Source organism: Misgurnus anguillicaudatus, chromosome 21, assembly GCF_027580225.2.
Source record: "Misgurnus anguillicaudatus chromosome 21, ASM2758022v2, whole genome shotgun sequence".
Lineage (NCBI taxonomy): Eukaryota > Metazoa > Chordata > Actinopteri > Cypriniformes > Cobitidae > Misgurnus > Misgurnus anguillicaudatus.
The window spans coordinates 42,403,477-42,426,311 of NC_073357.2; the positions used below are offsets into that span (position 1 = coordinate 42,403,477).

The following is a 22,835-nucleotide window of genomic DNA, read 5'->3' on the forward strand; positions in this document are numbered from 1 at the left end:
AGAGAAATGGGCTGTAGCAGAGATTTAATGTATGATAAAAGTCTTCACATGTATAATCATGCTAAATCTAGCTTTTCACATACTCACTACAGATTTTTTCTCTGAGGTTGGGTTTTGATGTCAGTCCAACGTTGGGTTTTGATGTTAGTATGATGTTGGGTTTTTGACGTTGGGTTTTGACGTCTGTCCGACGTTGGGTTTTGACGTCAGTCCGACGTTGGGTTTTGACGTCAGTCCGACGTTGGGTTTGACGTCAGTCCGACGTTGGGTTTGACGTCAGTCCGACGTTGGGTTTTGACGTCAGTCCAAAGTGTTGTTTTGACATCAGTCTGACATTAGCCTTTGATTTCAGTATGACATTTGGTTTATTTGCTTTAGTTTCAGTGAAATATTTATGACGTTTTCGAGATCCTATCAAAAACATTTTTAATTTCAGGAGAAATACCTGAGATTTTGAAACCTAAGCCGTTAAGTGAATTTAATGTCATTGCTTTCTCTGAAGAAAAAATTTATAATAAAGAGATCTCTTTTGTAATATTTGTTTTTATGAGACCATGTTCTACTGTACGTGATCTTATTTTAAAGCTGTTTAGATGTTTTACTGAAAAAGGCACAGTATCTTACTAATTATAGTATTTTTGAATGTAAAACTGATAATAAGACTGTTGAAACTGTAGAAACTGCTGGCAATAATTCTAGATATCTGTGGCACAGAATTGGATTGTTCCCATTGAGAAGCATGAAATAAGATAGGAGATAAATTATTGAGTTCAAGTATGTCAAGTATTTGACAAGTATTTGACAAATTGTTGAGTTCAAGTATGTCAAGTATTTGACAAGTATTTGACGTCAGTATGACGTTGGGTTTTGACGTCACGTCAGTCCAAAGTGTTGATTTGACGTCAGTATAGCGTTGGGTTTTGACATCAGTCCAAAGTGTTGTTTTCACGTCAGTATGGAGTTGGGTTTTGACATCAGTCCGAAGTTTTGTTTTGATGTCAGTCTGACGTTGGGTTTTGACGTCACATCAGTCCGAAGTGTTGATTTGACGTCAGTATAGCGTTGGGTTTTGACATCAGTCCGAAGTGTGGTTTTGACGTCAGACTGACGTTGGGTTTTGACATCAGACTCTTTTGACGTCGGGTTTTGACGTAGGGTTTTGATGTCAGTATGGCGTTGGGTTTTGACGTCACGTCAATCCGAAGTGTTAATTTGACGTCAGTATAGGGTTGGGTTTTGACGTCAGTCCAAAGTGTTGTTTTGACGTCAGTCCAAAGTGTTGTTTTGACGTCGGGTTTTGACATCAGGTTTTGACGTCAGACTGTTTTGACGTCAGTCTGACGTTGGGTTTTGACGCCACGTCAGTCCGAAGTGTTGATTTGACGTCAGTATAGCGTTGGGTTTTGACGTCAGACTGTTTTTAAGTCAGTCTGACGTTGGGTTTTGACGTCACGTCAGTCCGAAGTGTTGATTTGACGTCAGTATAGCGTTGGGTTTTGACATCAGTCCAAAGTGTTGTTTTGACGTCAGTATGGCGTTGGGTTTTAACGTCAATATGGCGTTGGGTTTTGACGTCAATATGGCGTTGGGTTTTGACGTCAATATGGCGTTTGGGTTTTGACGTCAATATGACGTTGGGTTTTGACGTCAGTATGACGTTGGGTTTTGATGTCAGTCCGACATTTGGTTTATTTGCTTTAGTTTCAGGAAAATATTTATAACATTTTCGAGATCTTATCAAAAACTAAAGTTTTTAATTTCAAGAGAAATATCTGAGATTTTATTATGTACGTGATTTTATTTTAAAGCTGTTTAGATGTTTTACTGAAAAAGGCACAGTATCTTAGTATTTTGAATGTAAAACTGAAAATTGGACTGTCGAAACTGTACAATAGAAAATGCTGGCAATAATTCTAGATATCTGTGCACAGAATTGGATTGTTCCCATTGAGAAGCATGAAATAAGAGAGGAGAACAAGAGAAATTGTTGAGTTCAAGTATGTTTGTGTGTGGGAGAAGGCAAGGTTAAAGAAGGGCAGAAGGAGCGTATACGTTGTTGTGATTATGCAATAGAGTTGCATGTTGGTCTGCCACGACCTTGAGCACAAAGCCATGTATTTTTATAGACTGGACAAGGATGCAAGAGCCTAAGGGAAGGGTAGTAGAAGGATGTGACAACTTACATAAGCCACACACTCACAGACTGACTTATAACATCAAACTGTGATAAAATTTATGAAATTTTAAATTCAGTCTGAGTCAGCATTAGCTTATAAAGCCACACATCATGCACTTGAGTAAGAAAAAACTGCAGACATGTGTTCTGCCCTATCAGAGAAAAATGAATTACAGCTGGCACTGGGACAGTACCTTTTGAAATGGTCCTAGTATATACCATTTAGGTACAGAAACTAATTTGCACTCTTTAGGTAGGTACAAATGTGTACTTTTTGTCCCAGGGACAGCTTTTGTACCTTCTTTTCTGATAGTGAAGTATTAGCATAGACCATGGCTGGATTGCCATGAGGTTACCATGCCATGGTAGTCCAGGTGATGGACTGGTGTGGTATCTTTGGAGACCTTAATGTCACACCCCACTATTGACCATACTGTACACATATTAGCACAAAGCAATTCTAATAAATAAAAAAATCAGAAATTTGAAACCAGCATGTATTATTTTCAGTTTATTGGGCAAATTTAGCAAAAGCTTCACAGCAGAGTTAATAGGGCATGATTAAAAATTACTTTCGTTTTTTGTATTTATTTTTTACACCTGAGATTCCCGAGTTTGCATTAACACGTAATCAGTAGGTTAATAAGATAAAGCATATTTGACGTGCTGGAATATTAGCCCGAGTACTCCCTCCTCTTTAATTGCAATAGATGCACAAGCAGAGAATGAGATGATGGGGTGAAGGAGGGATGATGCAAAAAACTGTCACGGGATGGAGATGGGTGACGGCTATATAGAGACCTCTTCAAGCTGATTGGTTGGATTACATTAGGGATGGGACAGTATGAAAATTTCATATCATGATTTTAGTGACCAAAGTTATCACGGTTATCAATATTATCATGGTTTTGTTAAAATAAGATGGAAAAGATCAAAAAGAACTGATACACACACTAAAAACATTTGAACAAAACAGAAATAATTTCAGGGAAACAAACAAAATTAATAATTTCATGTCCCTGAAATTATTTCTGTGGTAAAAAAATAAATACATTTGTCCAATAAGTTTACAGTGAATGAATACAATTCATTATCCCTTAAATGCCTTCTTGTGCAAAAAACTATGTTGCATGTGCGTGCCTGCGTCAAACTGATTCTGGATAGACAGGATTTACCGCAAGTTTTCAAAATTACGGTAATCAAACACGGTTGTAATGATAATTACATTTTAAACAATAATACTAACCGTCAGGACATTTTATCATGGTTAATCGTGAAACCGGTAATCGTCCCATCCCTATAGATTACATGACCATGCTTTTCCCGAACTTAGTTAAATAAACTTGCAAAATGCAACTTAGGTTTCAATTTGGTTTAATTTGTTATTTGGTTCAATTTGTTAGACTTTTATGTCATTTGTAGGCTCTGTTTTCTTTCATAAAAGGTCTGTAACGCACAAGCCTGTGGTCTAGTTTGGCATCAGAAAGTGTGACATCATTCAGCAGTCCACAAAAAAGTCAGATAATCTATTTATTAGGATCAAAGTTTCAATTCAGTCATTGATTATATATACATTGACTTTAATTTGACATCTTTGACATAGTCAGTATTAAAGATATCAATCTTATAATATTAGAGATTGTTCTTTACGTTATATAGGATGATTTATGTAGTTAATCATTAAATTACTTCTGCTGGGTTTTCACAGACTAGGTCAAAAATATTATAGAAATATTGCATTTTAACAATACAAATTGAAGTTGAAGTACAAATCAAATGTGGCATTTCTTTTGTCTTCAGGTTTATTTGCAGGTGAAAGGCATAATCATTAGGGATGTTATATGTTGGCTATAACTTCAAAACAAACAATTTCCGGTTGTTATGTTATATATTCACAGCTTGTAAATTGTAAGTGAACTGTACATCAATCTAAACATTTCCATTTGACAGTGATCTTTCCTTTTCCAAGTATGTATGGTTTATCATTCAAGCCCTGCGGATCCCACAGATAAATTGATTTGATTTTTGTTCAGAAAGGGCTGGAGGCATCACCTAAAGTGTCATCGATGTCTTTACCAATAGACTTTATTAAATCTGTCTGTAGCTTATACTGTATAGTGTGTGTGTGAGAGAGAGAGTGTGTGTGGCTTATTTTGGTTTCTCTCTGGTTCAAATGGAAAGGGTGAAGGAATCAGACAGGAGCTAATGGCTGGAGTTGGGCTTCTCGCAAGCTGAAATGAAAGTCTCCCACCCTGCATATTTAAAAATTCAAACGGGTCAGGATTAAAAATTAAACACTGCAGACTTGAGAATCTAATCCACTGAGGGATGAAAGTCTGGGGAGCGTTCCTGATCTGCGGTCCACAGAGAGGTAGGTGTGTGAGCTTGTGTGCATGCGTGTCTTTGCGCTCGAAGTTATACATTATGCAGGTTGATTTTATGTAGAAATTGTTAAATCACAAAATACAATGGTTTACATGGGTCACACATTTTTTAAATGCTTTTTTCTGACTATAGAGTCTCACCAATCTCTCGTTTCTTCTCTTCACCCCTTTCATCCTGTTTTCCTTCCTGCCACCTTTACTCGTTGTTTCTAACCTCCCTACATTTCATCTCTGACACTACCATCTTCTGCCTTCTATGTGTCATTTAGTGAGCTCAAACCAGAGCAGTCAGGCTCATGAGTACCCAGACTGCCAGGAAGGGGTCAGTGAAGCCAGCCTGCTGGTGTCCCCTTTGGTGGTGGCCGGCATTGTCATCGGCCTGGTGCTCTTTCTCTCTTGCGTCACCATCATTGTGGGCAGTCTGCGCAAAGACAGCCGACTTCGCAACCCCCACCTGCGTGCAAGCTACGGTGAGTGGCCTCTATGAGGTCCACAATTTAATATAATGTCTTTTATTGTATTCTCTTTACATATTTAAAAACTTGATAATGAGCATTTTCAAAGCTACATTAAAAAAAAGAATAAAACGAATTGAAAGTTGTTTGTCGCACTTGCTTCTACAGCTCCAGATAGCCTCTCATATGGTGGCTCTATTGGAGAGCTGAGGTCCACTTGCATTGAGGACTTTCCCCCTCCATTTGACTTTGATTCCTATATGGAGACCGTGTCTCATGTCAATGTCATGTACCCAGACTCCCCACCTCAGTAAGTCACATGTCTCCTCTAGATTGGATCTGTGTGAATATGTATTGTGTGTACAATTGAGGTTAAAGGATGAGTGTAATCCATAATGAGATCACTTTATCGGCTGGGACAGAGGCGGGCCACTGCCTCCTTAATGGATTCTGTTGCACGGTTCCTATCGTATAACCACACTAAAATGCAGTTTGATTCAAAAGCTAGAAATAGTCCTACAGTATGTGGCTTAAATTTTTACCAATTTTTAATAACTTAATTACCATACTTTCCGGACTATAAGCCGCACCGGTGTATAAGCCGCATCATTAAAAAATGCGTCATTAAGACAAAATAAAAGTGGACTATACGTCACCTTTATTTAGAACATTATTTCACAAAGTCCAAGCCGAGGAACAGACATTTAATCTGGAAAGGCAAGTTATTCAACTAAACAATAGCAGACAGAACAGCAGGCCGAATAGATGTCTGTACGTTAAAGCAGTGTTTCTCAACTCCGTCTGGGGTTTCTCCGTTGAGGAGCTACTATGCAAGACCCAAAGCTGGTCGACCAATCAAAATCAACCATGTCACCAAAGAGCGCGTGCGTTGAATCTATTAACAACGAAATGACTGCCGCTGTAGAATTCAGATGTGTGGATTCTGACATTGAGTCTGTTCTAAAAGATATCGACACAGCATTGATTTTAAAAGAGGAACAGAGAAACGCGATCAAGGCATTTGTTGATCGGAAAGATGTTTTTACCGTCCTTTCTACGGGATTCAGCAAAAGTTGGTCGCACTTATGGAGGACTAAGTTAAAGAATCAACTGAAATGGCTATCACGGCGATGCAACTCGGCGTGCGCGACAAGATGGATATAATTAGCGTGGCTGCTGAATAAGTGGAGGGACATGCTAGGCTCCGATATTTTTCAAGCAAACGCAATGGGTATCGTCGTGGATGAAGTTCAACTAATGTACAACTAGTAAGAGATAGTCTTACTCTATGACTTAGTAAATACTTAATGTTGTGATATAAATGAAATGTTGTAAACGTAGGTGTTGATGTACGTTCCTTAACTCAGACTTAGTATAATCACAATGTTAGTGTCATTGTAGCGAAATAACTAGCAGTTTGGTCAGGCTGCAAAAGACGTCATTTCAACATACGTCACACACTCCATTGCTCTGATTGGTCATAGGTCTATACAATTGAGTGCAGAGGCATTTTTCGGTTGAGACACGCCTAATAATCATAGCCCAATGGAGCGGTATCAGACTCAAATTCTGACTAGAATTGAGTATGACAACATCAGGCTAAAAAAAATGTGGCGTATAGACCGAAAAATACGGTAAGGACTTGAGGTATAACTTAGGGATGCACGATATATCGGCCGACATATCGTTATCGTCCGATAACTGCTTATTTTTAATATTATCGGTTATTGGTCTGATAGCAAAATTAGGCCGATAAATGAAAGCCGATAAATGATGGATTATTGTGGTTTGTTGAACCACTTCACTTGCTCATTGCTGGCCATGTGGAGTTTTGATTGGTGCTTTCTGTGACATAGCACGAAGATGACACGTGTTGCGGGCTTAAGAAGAGTATGCTAGTCTAGCGCAAAGACAAGATGTCCGCGTTCTGCGAGTTTTTCCATTGTGAAAATAATATGAATATTTATCGGCCTATAGATATCGGTTATCGGTCCCCAAATTCAAAGAGTTATCGGTATCGGCCAAAATTTCCATATCGGTGCATCCCTATTATAACTTGCACTCATTAGATGCTTATTGGATAAGGTCATAGACAGATTGATAGATATTTCACAAAATTTGGAATACACTTTGTTCATTTAAACTGCTTGTTCATTAAGCTCTAATTTTAAGATTTTTTTCACACATTTTTGGGTCTGCCTTTTGCACTGATTTATTTTTCCATCTGTGCAGCTATGCATGCATACAGTTTAGATGGAAGATTGCTGAAACCCTCCCCTTTAGAGACATTTACTGGCTGAAGCTCTGTTTAAACCATCCTTGAATTAATTTCTGCTTTATTGCTTGAGAAAAAGATTATATCAGATGGCTAGTCAAGATAAGAATCATGAGTTGCCTACAAAAGTCTATTTGACTCGGGTATTCTAGATCTCAGTGCTTCCCCAGTTTCCCTCTAATGAAGTTTCACCTTTTGCGGTTTTCTCTCATCCTGTTAGGAAGGTTGGGAACTTTAAACTTTCTGCCCTCAACCTGTTCTCATAACAAGCAGAGATTGCTGATAAATGCCACGGCTTTGCACTGAAATCGGCCTGGTGTGTTTGATCTAAATGGCAGCTTGTCTAATTGGCATCTTCAAAGAATCAGTCAGTTCCCTTCCTTGCCATTTAGCCTGCCTGCCTTCACACAGAGACCCGTAAATACTTTACAGGTAGGGGAGCCTTTCCTAGAGGGATGTCTCAGAGTGCTAAAGGTTTTTTTTTCTTTATCAGACTCATTTATTTTAACAGCAACACAGTCATATGAGGTTCATTCATGTCATTATATACCGTATCAGATAGCACTTTACTTTACACACAATCTTTTGGCCAAAAATCTGTAATGGTATATTATATTAACAGACATGAGAATAATTCTTAAGAAAAACTGCATTTCAGATAAAATTAAAAAAAATTGTTCGTAACAAGTTTGTTTTAGTTGATGTAAATAGTTATTTTTAAAAGAACTGCCCCTTTTATCAAATCTAAAGTTACTTAATTGATACAAGATCTGTTAAGCGCTCAAACAAATATTACAAATGCAAAAAGGGAGAATGTAAAAATAAACGTATTAACCATGTTTATATAAGTTACTAAAATAGTTCCAAAATATGTGCAAAAAAATAATTTAAAATGAAGGAAAAAAACAATAACAAACAACCCTAAAAAATGTCTTAAAGGAACAGTATGTAAGAAATTTATATCAATTAATAATGAAATGGCCCTGATATGTCACTAGACATTTAAGGGCGGTTTCACATTTGGTGCGATTGCCTGGTCCGTACACAAGTTCGATTGCTCCCCATGCCCCCCCATGGACTGTGTTCACATATTATTTTTGCATCCGAACCGCGGTACGCTTGCATCATCAAGCTGCAGCCTGCGCATACTCATGTTGCTTGGCAACCGCTGTAAACGAGAAGACGACAAGCGTGATTGATGATCTGCAAGCAGAGAGATGATTTCTGAATGCCTCCGCAAAAATTGACGTCAGTGGACAGCCCGTTGTCGTCGAAACAACTTTAGTATATTTGCGGCAGACTGACACAAGTGCGTTTCTGTATTATTTCTTTGAAAACAAAACCAAAGGTTTAAAAAAATAAGAACAAAAGTCAAGCAAGCATTCTATGCATTTGGTTGTCAAGGTAAGTGCACGCACACAAACACACACACACACACACACGTCTGTTATCTTAGTGGGGACATTCCACATAATACGTAATTAACAGCGGTTCACTTCCGCGATTTGGTACGATTGCGCTCACATTAGCAGCGAACCGTTCGGGAGTTAACATGAACCGGACCCCAGACCACCTTTTTTAAGCGGACTCGAGTACGTTTCGTGGGTGCGCACCCGAGTTCAGAAGACAGCGTTCACATCATCCAAAGGTACCGAACTTTGACGTCAATCGAAACTGAGTGCGCACCAAAAATGCTAATGTGAAAACGCCCTAAGAAATCATGTTCATTTTAAAAACTTATATCACTCACAACAGTGGTCTGGGCAGGATATTGTCATTTAAAAAGCGTTGCAGCCCTCAACTGATGTTTATGTTGTCATGTTGTGTATTGGCCACCAGTTGTGTGATTGCAGTACCAGTTTTAGCCACAAGTTTTGTGATTGCAGTACCAGTTTTGGCCACAATCCTACATACAGTTCCTTTAAATATATGATATTAAAACTATAGACATGTGAGATTAAAACTTTAAAGAACCCCCCCAATCGGACCGGCCCACCTGGAATATCACTTGGTCCACCTTTCATCTCATATCTGGAGCCGGGCCATACCTGGACTGGAGAACTTTTATTCACTTCTCGGACATCCCTTTAATATGTATATGATTGACTTAATGGGTTTCCAGAACTTTTTAATGTTTAATGTTACGCAATACGCCTGAACTTCTGGCTGTTGACTCAGTTAATATGCTCATAAAGTGAATCTGTCAAGTTATTATTCAATCCAAAAGTTATTCTTCTTCAGTACTAAGTGCTTTCGAAGTTGCATAACGGATGTCTTATGTGTTCAGCATGTGGGTGCCTGTTTGTGTGTGTGCCTGTGCTAGCAAAGAGAAGAGGTTAGTTAGGGTCATGTTTGCGCTCAACTTGACTGCCCTTCATGGCTTGTTTCACAGAGTGCCAATGTTATTTACATCTCTATGACAGTTCCATTAGGCTGGCAGAGCCCTCTGCTGTGGCTCTATGGAGGGGCTTTTGAACAGGGTGAAATTACTTATACCCGGGAGCAAGATCTACCTGAAAGAGCAGGGCCTCCTCCTATTAAATTGCAAATTATGACGGATATAGAATATTAGTGTTGCCCCAAAGCCTATTAAAAATTGCTGAATGGTGTGTAATTCTGTTTGGAAGAGATGTCTGGTGGTCGGTCCAGATATTGTGTGACTGCGAGAGTTCGATCATCTGAAAAATGGTGGAATATTGCTAATGTAATCTGTATGCAGATCCAGAGGCACATATTTTTAAGGAATATCTGATTTTAAAAAGTTAAAAATCTACACTGAATGTTAAAAATACACTGTTGGTTTAATTCCTGGAAATGAAGCGTACTTGTACTTGCATTATTCTTTTCCGTTGATAGATTTTATGTTTTTTCCACTTTGACACTTCAAGCCTATTGTACTGAATGCACCTTTACTGTCATAGGACTGTAGTGTTCTGTATGGCATGTGAATTCATAGTGTTTGGAAAGAGAAAGTCTTACAGATGTTGAGGCGCTGAAGCTAAACAGAACTCTCCATCACTGCCTGCCTCTGCGCTCTCCTTCATTCATCTGTGCCATAAACGAGCAAAAGCAGAATCGCTCTGCAAATCAGTGGAGACGAGCCTCCAGTCACATCATAATGTGCATTTATCACAACTGGCACATTTCAGGCCGCTCCATCAACATGGGTTTCAAATTTAAAAACATGGCATGGTAGAACAGACCTTTTGCATGTTTGCAAACAGAGATGACGGTTTTTTTGGGCGGAGCCCAACTGGTGGCAGAAAGTGAATGCTTCTCAATAGCTGTGTGAAGTGTTTTAGCATTAAACTGTGATTTGATTTTTAAGGATCCGGTGTTCTGTAGAAGTCTGTTTCCCCTATATTTCTCTTAAGTGTAATGTTTCTTATAACGTTTTCACCAAGTTACGTTTATTTTTTAAATAAATTAAAAGTTTAAATGGCTTGGCTACTAATTGTGTGCATGTATGTAATGTATATGTATTGTTCTTTATTAGTAAATCAATTATTTTTACACTGTGAATCGCTGAAGTACTTATAAGAGCAATACTATCATGTATTCTGTATATCATTTATTAAATATTTCATTATTTCCTGTTTTCAATTTCTTCCTTATATTTTTAGCCTACGATCTAAAACTATTATGTTTACATACAAATTAATTTGTATAGGCCTGTTTATATATTATTAACACTTTACATCGTGTGTGTGTGTGCTATGTTTATATATTTATTATTATAAAACGGTTAGTTCCTATCCTTGATTCTGATTGGTCAATAGGTGTGCTTTATTCACGATAAAACACTGCTATGACCGCTTCACCCAACGGTTCTATTTAATATCACTGCGCCCTTAGCAAAACATAAACATATAATGAGACAAAGTCTGAGAACAGTTTGTTGTTTTTATTTGAGCTTTCATGTTGTTGTTCGCAGTCAGGGACTATTTTTTCTAGCGGAAGGAATGCTTTTATTGATTTAACTTCATGAAAGTTGCGCTAATATTTTTTTAACTTTAATATTGTGTGGTAACCGTTTTATAAAAGCAATAAGGTACTCGAGGCAAGTGCTGTATCGTGAATAAGTAACGGCTGAAGGGCGTTGTTAGGCACGACGCGAAGCAGAGTTACTTATTCACGATACAGCACAGCCTCTCATACCTTATTGCTTACGTAAACATCATAATTTAGAACAAACAGGAAGAAGACATAGGCTAAGATATAAGGTAAAAAGAAGTAATAGAAAACGAAAAAAATACGAAAACTTTAATAAATGGTAATATTATTGATATTATGAACTAATTCAAATTTTTAATTTTTCTAAATAAATTATAAACGTAACGTGATGAAAACGCTATAAGAGACACATAGAGGGAACAGACTTCGACAGAACACCGGATATCTTCTCTAATTGTTTTCTATTCAAATTATTAAAAGATTTTCAGATGATTTCATCACTCCAGTCTGTCCGGTTGAAGGCTTTTATTGCAACCATAAACACCTACGTTTATCTTCAAATAGTGTTTTTGACGACGGTATACTATAAAAATGAAAGTCGTCTATTTTGGCATTCCTATTCTGACACTCAACAGCACAACAAGACATTTTCTAGTGAGTTATATTGTTAGTTTCACTCGTGTCTCATTCATTTCCACTGTTTTTCTGCCACCACATGCGCGCGTGACGTAACTCTGACGTCGACTCGCAAAAGGTCTATAGAAGTATATCTAGGGGTCCAGGTGGGTACCAGTAAGTTTTTTTGAGATACTAATATGCACTCTTTGGTACCAGTGTGTACGTCTGGAGTACTAATAAGAGCTTTTTAGCTGCAAAGATATACTTTTTGGAAGATTACCGCCGCTTTGGCAGCTAGGGACCATTTTGGACAATTTTTCCGAAAAGGGGTTCTTCATGTTATAAAAAAGTAAGAACGAAATGTTCTTTTGGAAGCAGAAATGATTTTTCTATGGCATCGCTGCGAATAACCTTTTGTAGCTTCTTTATTTTTAAGAGTGTAATATAGTTTCTAAAGTCTGTGTGTATGCACACTGGCACAAGACCATTGAGCTATGAAGTGACTGATCTACCCAGGCATTTCCACATGCCACGTTGGGAATGTGCCAGTTCATTCTATATACACAGATGCATGCTTATACTATATGTGGACATTAACATTGAATTTTCAAAGCTAGTCAGTTCTTTGAAATCTTCAGGGCTTTTGAGAAGCTATTTGCGGGTGTTGGTGCATGCCTATTGCCACAGATTGTCATTGTGTTTTTGTCAGTACTTGTGCCTCTGTGGTGCTGCTGAGAGGGAGAGGCTGTGGAGAGACTCTCACCAGGGCTGCCATGGCCACAGATGGCACTAGGGAACTTAGGAAGCTCAGGGCATGTACATGAACTGCTCACCTGTGGAGCCTGTAAAGTGCCACTTCCGTATCGAGGGAGAGAACTTGATTGTGTTAATTATATATTTTAGCATTAATGGATTTAAGTTCCCATGCATACACATCATAATAGTTAATGTTTTTAAATAAATGTAACCCAGTCTGTGAAAAGCAAGCTAAAGTCATTTTTTGTTATTTACTATTTTCTGTATATTAAATCATCCTATGTAATATAAGGACATTTTGTGAAAATATACCCTTGATATCTTCATATTGACTAAGATCGTGTCAAAAATTGAAATCAGTGTGATTCTCCTAATCTCATAACTAGTTTTTAGTCTGAATTTCACAGACAGGGTCACAAATATGTTTTAATGGAAAAAGAGACAAAAATAAAAAACATTGCTCTCAATGCCAGGCACCTTTACTCTTTATTGCAATTGCAATTAAGTTGTTTTCAAACCAGCTGGGGAATGCTAAAGATTATTTACGGTATTACAATGCTGTTCAGGTGTTTTCTGTGGTTTTCTCTAGGGAAATGGGTAGTGTCTGCATTTGCAGAAGGTGGAAAACAAATCATGTTCACAGTTGTTTTTGGGAAAACAACAGGATGATTTAAAAAGGTGTCAAAGCAAATGCAGGCTGCTTATTAATTTAGGATGTGGATAGATGAGAGACCCAACCTCACCCAGGTTGTGATGATATCTGCATAGCCAGATGTCGGTTGGTTAAGGTGGCACAACAGTAAGTGTGTGTGGATAGGATAAATACCCTGGGATGCTTTTTACCTGGGGAGGTACTGTACGGTGGTGCAAAACAATTCTCATCCTTTCTTAAGAGAGCTAATAGCTTAACATAACACTCACATGTATATAAATAAATAGCTGTGAGATTTTTCAGAATCTATAAATTGGAAAGAGCTGAATTAGTTTTGATGCTTGTTCCATGTGATTAATCACAGGGGAAGACTCTGCATTTAAAATGTAAACACACAGACACATGGAGTACATGGAGAACTAATGTCATTTCATTCATATTGATTACAGAGGATGCAGCAGGTGTTTGAACTGTAACAGAGCACACATAATATACAGTAAATGTAATTCTGTGACCCAACCAGACCAAATTTTATGACTAAAAAATGTATGATTTATGATCAAATGATGGAGTGCAAAATGGGACAATAAAATAAATAGAAATAGTGTTTTCAGTATTTATAGTTATAATTTATCTTTTTAACATTGGCAAACCCACACCAGAGATTATTTTAGAAAATCTGACCCGAACTAAGCTAACATTTTGTCAGGTCTCAATTGACTTGTGTTGGGTAGCAGACCTGGTAATACTGAAATTAACATTAGAGAGGGCTCTTACTGTACTGCAGGGGGAGTTTTTGTTTGTTTTTGTCTGCAAATCAATGAAATAATGTATTGCAGTGGAAAGATACAGCTTAATGAGAAGACTGTAAAAATATTTCTATATTATCCATCTATATTATATTTCTATATTATCCATAAAAGAGTTCTGCTCTGCCAAGTTTAGATGAGCGACATCTTAGACATAGTGGCGCCCATATGTGAGTGGAGTATTCTCATGGAAGTGTGCCAAAGAAATATGGGGTAATGTAGAGTCTTTTCCTTTGGTTTCCACCTGTGTTGAGATGTTATTATGGGATGTGCTAAATTAATTATTCTGTCCTATAATGCATTTTAACTATTGTTATTGTTTACTATGCCACAGAGAGCATAGAAAGCAACAAATATATTTTAATCTTCTTTTGGGCTGATAGTTGCAGTTGTGAGGGGGTTTAGCCTTAACCAACCAACCAAACAGAAAAATCAAAAATGAAGATTGGTCTTTAAGCTCTTTATTTCTGTTTTTGAAAATTCACACAAAAAGGGTTGTTCTCGTGTTACTTTGATAGGGTGTGATTACCATCATGATGTGCCAGTAAAATAGTGAAATCTTCTTTGGTGTTAACTTAGTCTCCTTTTAAATGGGTCACAGCTACACCATTTTCCCTGGAACCATCAGTTCTTTCAGTTGAGCAGGTGGTGTGTTAATTAGCACTCATCACCTTACTGAAGCCAGACAGAGGAGGAGAGATTGTGGATCTCTGGATCTATATAAGAAACTCCATAAGAGAATGATCTCTTCATTATCTTAAACCCTTATCTTAAACACAAATTTTTAATATAGCAATTTTATTGAATTCTTTTAAAGGAATTGTTCACAAATCAATTATTATTTACTTTTGGATACTTTTTCTTTTCAAACCAACATGCTATTGTTTCATGTGGACTACAAATGAGACATTTTGAAGAATCTTTTTCTATACAGCAAGTTAGATCACAGACCACCAACCAACACAATCCTATGGGAATTCGTAACTACTTTACAAAGTGGATAATTTGTATAAAAGGGACATTGCACTTTTTAAATATGCTCATTTTCCAGCTCCCCTAGAGTTAAACAATTGATTTTTACCATTTTGAAATCCATTCAGCTAAACTCCACGTCTGGCGCTAGCACTTTTAGCATAGCTTAGTACAATCCATTGAATCTGATTAGACCATTAGCATCGCGCTAAAAAATAACCAAAGAGTTTTGATATTTTTCCTATTTAAATATATGACTAGGACTATACTCTCATTCTGGCATAATAATCAAGAACTTTGCTGATGTAACATGGCTGCAGCAGGCGTAGTGATATTACGCACTGCCCAAAAATAGTCCCCTTGGTTACTTTCAATAGCAGGGGACTATTTTCGGGCAGTGCGTAATATCACTAAGTCTTTGATTATTGTGCCAGAATGACATGACTTCATTATTTTTTTAAATTCGTGTGCCCTCATAAACTCATTTTAACTCATCTTTAACACCACCAGCCATTTTGTGAAAATTTGCCCGCCAGCATTTTTTGTGATTTTCACAAAAGTTTCACAAAATGCCTTTCAGGAAAATTTTCTTCTAAAAAATATATAAACAAACAAATATAGCAAATGAAAGAACAGACCCTCTGCTTTCAAACAAACAATAAACAAACAAACAAAACGGGGAAAAAAGTTTCATCCTAGATTTTTTTCTCTGCTTATAAACTCTTAAATATGGGCAAAATAAAATTTTTAGCACAAAAAAAAAACTAAACTAAAATAATTGCATTTTTGTGAAGGAATTTGGTTAGAGATCAGATTCAGAACGATTCAAAACATACACAGAGTTTAAAATTAGTAAATGGCATTTTTGCTTCAGTTTTTTCATAAATTGGTTAATCTAGTGGATAATTGCGGTATTGCAGATTAACATAAAAATTCATCAAAACCCAAACCATAGGTGTGTTCGAGTTCATGCGGCGCTGCGCAGACCGATCTGAGGCTGACTTGAAGCAGTGCATACCTGTTAGACATTTTGTCCGACTTGAGCTGGCGCTGAAGGCACATCACTGTGACGTATTGTAAATACTGTTTCATCGGGCGCACGTGCGGGGATGCGAAAAGTGTCTGGTACAAACTTTACTTCCGGTTTTTGTTTGTTTAATGGTCTGACTATTTGCTGAAATTGAACTCCTAAACAAATACCTCATCGAAAGTAACAAATGTTTTGGGTTGTTTATTTTGCTTGTTATATAAATAAACTTTAAAAGTACTTTGTTGGTATTTATTCTTCCCAGAGTTTACTGGAAGTTACGTGATGACCATGTTGTTACTGCTGAAACCGTCTATAAAAGTACCACAAGAGCGTTTCGAGAGCAGCATCTGCAGAGCAAGCAGCAGGTGTCCGACTTGACGGCTCCGTCTTCAACTCCTCCGTCGACTGCAAGCGGCAAACCTCGTCGATCGGTCTGCGCAGCACCGCATGAACTCGAACACACATTTTCTCTTTTTACTTCCGGTCACGGGGTATGGCAGGTGGGCTCTGCCCAAGAAAAGATTGCAGCAATTAGCAGCATGACCCAACTTACAACAATCCAATCAATTCTCGATGTACTAGTTCAAGTCAAACCCTATTTTTTTCAAACCCTATTTCAGAAGCCATTTGATTCATACAGTATATACGTCTCCAAGGGGAAAATAAGACAATTGCTACTTCTGTTTAATTGACTTTAAATGGTTTCATTTGTATATTATGATATGCTTTAGCCTCGGTGACGTTGGGTTTAGAGGTGGGGCTTCATTATTGCTTTCTCCAATAAGTGTACATTTCTGTATGGTTCACGTTGTACACATTAAATTCGTCACCTTGTAAAATAATTACAAATTCCCGTTAGATCAGTCTGAACAAATACAGTTTTAGTAAATTACAAGGTGTTTTGAGCATCTGTGTGCCATGCTAGCAGACAAAAGATGTGTCCATGGCAGAGATCTCTGTGTCCAGCACAAAGCCCCTGTTCATCCCTCACACGTTACCCTGGGGGTGACAGTTTAAACCAATTCTAGCATCCAGTTTCCGCTTTCACTCGGGGTCTGATGTGGTTAAGCATACCACAGATCCAATTACCCTGCTGCTGTTGTCTCTTACCCTTTCTAACACCCCTGCGCACACCGATGTCAGATGCGACTGTCTATTCGCATCTATATGCCCGTGACCCTGGGTTAATATAGTTCACCTCACGTACATGCACAACTCAGTCACACAGGCAAGAAGTCCACTTTCACTCTTTGTCTCTTTTATGAATGCGTTTCTCTGAGATAGACACATCATTTCAGGCATTTGATGTGCTTTGCCAGAGCTTTGTTTGCTTAGTTGCGGAGCATCACATAAATGAAGTTTGGTGTTTGGTGGGGTAGACATATAGTACAAAGAGCCTAAAGGATTAGTGCATACTTTAAATACAAGCTTCGGAATTTGTTTCCTTTTCCTAGATGTGTGGATCACAATGTATACATTTGGTGTGCATCTTTGCACATATATATACAAATATAATTTATCATTCTAATTTATTATTTATTTTCAGGTTTAAATTGGATTTGGATTTTCACTGTGATCTTATACTCTGGTTATATGTTAGCATACAGTGCATTAATACTTGTTTTTCCTTTCAGCTATGATGAATGTGTCGGACCAGGGACCCAGCTGTATGTTCCTAGAGATGATCCACCTCCCTACTCCCTCACAGACCCGTGCCGGGGGGAGCTGACCTCAAACAACTATAGAGAGATGGAAGATCTGCCTGCTGGTGCTTCCTGGGTATCAACAAGCAGCTCTTCCCATTATCCAACCAGACTACAAGACTTAAGGCACCAGCCAGTCCCCTCCATCTCTCTGTCAGCCTCACCTTTAGAGGAGGCTCCCCCGTATGAGGCAATAGTGAGTGAACAAAACCAGCCCCTCCCCCTGATGCCCCTAGATCTGCTCAAACACACAAGAGAGGGCAGCAGTCACCAGGACGCCGTTCCCAATAGGATCCTGTAATCCCTGCCCCTCCGGCACACTCATGTATCACCTGTACCAAACCAGCTTTTAGAGGGCTCCTTTGCTTGCCTGGAGTCTCCTGCATCAAAGAAGACTCAATAGAAAAGCTGTGAACTCGGAGCTGAAATAGACACCTGCAGAATCCCACAATTACCTCTTACGTAATCAGACACAGCTTTTAGACACTGCATTATCTGTTTCATACATCAAAAAGGGAGCCACCATGACAGCACAGGGCTATCTACAACTTTGCATTTGTGTGTATCGTCTTGTCTATATTTTTCTGTGTCATTAAGATATTTGTGCCCCTGGACCACAAAACCAGTCTTTTTTGGGGAGGGCGGGGGGTTATACATAATCTGAAAGCTGACTAAATAAACTTTCCATTGATGTATGGATGTGACAAAATTTGGCCAAAATACAATTATTGGAAAATCTGAAGGTGCAAAAAATCAAAATAATAAGGAAAATCACATTTAAAGTTGTCCAAATGAAGTCATTAGCAAATGCATCACTAAAAAATATAAAGTTTTGAAATGTTTACAATAGGAGATTTGCAAAATATCTCCATAGAAGATATTTTGACATCTTTACAATGATTTTTGGTATAAAATATATGATTTCATCTCATGCATTGTATTTTTTACGGAGGCAGAGAGAGGACATGCACTATTGTTGTTTTTGCTTGCTTGTTTTCTCGTGATCGCAACTTGATATCTCGTGATCTCGAGATAACAAAAGTTGTTTTCTCGTTATCCTGACATGATAATCCAAATGTCATAATGTAATTTCCTGTACATATTTAGTGTATTTTGAAGTGGACTGCTAATGCATATGAGTTGGGGTCTTCGCCGTTACCACACGTGTAGTGTAGCCGATAGACTTAAAGGACAAGTTCGGTATTTTGCACTTGGAGCCCTGTTTTCGGATTGTTTATGATGAAACAGAATAGTTTTGACTGAGGTTTGGACATATGATGCTGGCCCGGGAGTTTTCGGGTGTTTGTTGTGTCGCCCCCCACCCCTGCAGTGGCTGCATGGGTGCGCTGGAGCGGTCCTTCCTAGAATGCATTGAACTTTCCTTTGCGGGGACGTGAAGCTCGCCGGGTGGTCGGGGGTGTTCACTGATATACTTACACAAAAATTGCTGCAAAAGATGCTTTCCAACAGGTTTTATCGTAGTTTTTGTCGAAACTCCATTGACTTGTATTAGATGTGCTGTGAGGTACGGTATTACTCCGCGGCCGGTAACGTTGTTCGTATTCTTGCAGTTGGCAAAGGCGGATTATCGCCACCAACTGGGCTGGAGTGTCTATTTATTTAAGCTCTCAGCGGAAGATTGTACGGGTGTGAGGTGTTTGGAAAAATAGGTCCACTAGTATACAACGAATGCTAAAACACCTGTTGGAAAGCATATCAGGGAGCACCCCTGACCGCTCGGTGAGTTTTACGTCTTTGTGGGCGAGGGTTTCGTGCATTTTGGGAAGGATTGTTCCGGTGCACCTATGTAGCCATTGTGGAGGTGGGAGGTGATACAACGGAAGCCTAGAATTCTCGGGCCAGCATCGTGTGTCCGAATTTCAGTCGGAACCGTTCTGTTTCATCATAAACAGTCTGAGGACGGGCCTTTGGGTGCAAAATACCGAACTTGTCCTTTAATAAATAAATAAAGTTGGATGTTCATGTTCGTGAATTTATGGACCATCTCTAAAGTAATACTGTACACGTTTCTATCTTCAATAGTATTTAACAGTTTATTTAAATAAATATAAAAAATCTAAAAAGTGTGCATTATAGCTGACAACCACAAGTTGGTTTTGTGACTGTTTGTTGACTTTAAGACATTCCATTTAAATGCTATTAAAAGTAGAAACGTGTATATTATTGAGTAACTTAAAGACGGTCCCTAAATTCACCACTGTGAAATTGTAAATATTGACAAATCTTTTTTTAGCTTGAGCGAATCTCTGATCCAAGTAAAATCTCATTTGTTCATCCATGCTAATTTAGCAAAATATGCTTTTGCTGTTTACAAACAAAACAACACGTTCTATCGGGTACACGTAACCTTTAATCACATCACGAGAGAACAACGTTTGTTATCTCGAGATAAAGAGAAATTAAGTCGTGATCACGAGAGAACAGGCAATCAAAAATAGTAGTGGTGCATGTCCTCTCTCGGCTTCCGTAATTTTTGGTTTTTGCTACAAATATAAATAAAAACATTACACTCTTGGTTATCCATAAACATGCACTAAGACTTGCTCTCAAATGCATTAAATCAGTTCCCATCAGCTTAACAAATATACTCTGTTTGTAATGGTTAAAATCTATTTAAGTATAGTATGACACATTTGTTTTTAGTATTAAAGCGTGTGTGTGCATCCATGAGGACATTTCTTTTAAATTGTTATTACCTTTATTTCTGTTTTCAGTTATAGTTTGTTTTAACTATTTACTTTTTGTATTCAAAAACTTTTTTAAATAATATTTTGTAAATTTCATAAAATAACCTACATAAATGAGAAACTACATGCAATTTGAATGTCATCATAAAATCTGAATGCTAATTCATACATTTTTCTTTACATTATAGTACACAGATCACTGTGATTTCTTTTTTCTTTATTGCTTCCTTGAAATCTCCTGGCAAAGTTGATTCTCAGATAATTATTAGGAGAATGTATGTGATAAGTCTGATATCCATGTATATGACCATACTTAAAACAATAGTTAGAAAGGGCTATATAGTTGTAATTTTGCCAAAGGATATAAACAATAATTTTACATTATTCTCCAAAACTGCATCAAAATTGTGTACATAATACAAGAAATGAGCCTGTTGAGTAACTCCATGGAAGAGTTACTGTAGCAGTGATGTCAATAAAAAACTTTGGTTAGACACACAACATTATTTCAAAACATTTGTGTTTCATCTTTGTTTTTAAAGTGTTTGCAAGTTTTTGTCATAAATCCACAAATTCATAGTAACACATTCATTGTAACACAAAGGCTTCCTTGCACATGCATGTTTCTGATATACAATGTGCCTATTAATGTGCCAGGACTGTTAGATTGCATAACACTGATCAAATGAATTTTCTTTCCATTAGTTTTTTTTCCTTTTCTCTTTTAGTACTGTGATTGGGTTTGTCTTTATCTTTTTATATCACATATAAAACTAATATATATAGGTTTATACATTTTAAAACATATAAAGTGTCCCAGAAATAACACTGCGTGGCACAACTCTCAATACTTCACCACGCAAAATTATGTGCTTAGAAAAAATGGGGCTAAAAGAGATGACTTTGATGCACAAGTATAGTGAACAACATCTCAAAACTGAAATTTATATTCAATGTCCCCCTACAGTACTACTTTTTATATTGTAGTTCAAATAGATGTCAACATTGCACTCAGCTCCATAGCATTAATTCAATAATGGAACCTATGAAGTAGCTTATATGTTATTTTTGTAAATGTCTAGCATCTCCACCTGTTCATATATCTCTATAAAGGCAGGAGTTGTATCAGTCAATGCCTTAGACAAAGCTGGTGGTCCAAAATTTCTATGCTATAACAAAACTAGAGGTGTATTAGCTGTTGTCACTTCGCTGTTTGCTTATATTGTGTCTGTATACCCATAATTTTAAATCATCTGGTACATCATATTTGTTAGCACAAGACTGTAGCAATTTTATGTGCATCATAATAAAATGTAACTTTTTAGGGGTAATGGAACTGTAATGGAAAATCTTTCTAAACTAGCTTCTGTGCTTCACAATTTCATTAGACCAAATTATGCACAATTTTATTTAAGTCATGCTCTATAGAAATTGGTTATTTGGTTTAGCACCTTTGCATTAAGCCCCATTATAAAGCCTGACTTACATGTAATAAATCTACATCTCAGTTGTGTTATTTCTTTGTCACAATGTTGTGCTCAGCTTTTCAAAGTAATTATGCCGTTTCATAAAGCTGCAGATGTTAATGTAGGTTTTGTATTAGTCTATATCTGAAAGAAATAAAACACAAGGCTATAAAAATTCTATCTCTGAATGCATTGGGTTTAGATTTGTCATGTACTGCAGCGTTTTCAAAATGTTATAGTGTTTAGAAATAAATGTAAGATAATGTTGTGCACAGTTTAGTTGGAAGGTTTCAATGTTTATTACATACTGTATGTGGATTGTATAATGAAGACTTCCAGATGGACAGATTACTTCTTCTTGAACCACTTTACTGATTCACTCCTGTCATTCATAATTCATGACAAAAGTTTATAGATATCCATCTTTCTCCTATCTGTTTGCAAAGTGAGCTCACAGAAAGCATCCTGAACAGATGGACTGTGCCATAGCTCCACCCTTAATTAGCCTCTTACCCTGAGCTCATCTACTAATAAATCATACAGATGAATCCTGATTTCATCCAGAACTGGAACACATTACAATTCCTTACAGCTCACACAACTTGTGATAATTGTTATATTACATATAAAAAACTATGTATTATTTACCGATCTGGTATAAATAAGTGAGGTTACTTAGACATTTTTGTTTTTTTACTTTTAAGAATAGTTTATGTTAATCCCTTCATAGTTCACTTTGGCTATTCTGTCTGTTAAGCACTATGTTGTTATTGAATATTTACAATACATAATACATTTATTATTACAAACTGACTGTAAACTGACTTTTACAGTTTAACCATGAGAACACAACAGGTTAAAGAAATGCATTCATACA

General features: G+C 37.4%; 1 protein-coding gene across 2 annotated transcripts in view; it reads left to right on the forward strand.

The window, feature by feature from the left end:
• The window catches only part of bean1 (brain expressed, associated with NEDD4, 1), a 60,568-nt gene extending 41,868 nt beyond the window's left edge, over positions 1–18,700 (forward strand). The window contains exons 3-6 of one of the 2 annotated variants that reach the window (XM_055207891.2): positions 4,358–4,547; positions 4,830–5,030; positions 5,184–5,325; positions 17,716–18,700. In XM_055207891.2, coding sequence (XP_055063866.2) covers positions 4,505–4,547; positions 4,830–5,030; positions 5,184–5,325; positions 17,716–18,085 — 756 coding nt within the window. In that variant the 5' untranslated portion in view covers positions 4,358–4,504 and the 3' untranslated portion in view covers positions 18,086–18,700. The remainder of the gene's footprint in view (positions 1–4,357; positions 4,548–4,829; positions 5,031–5,183; positions 5,326–17,715) is intronic. The other variant, XM_055207882.2, reaches the window with a different exon arrangement.
• The last annotated feature ends 4,135 nt before the right edge of the window (positions 18,701–22,835 follow it).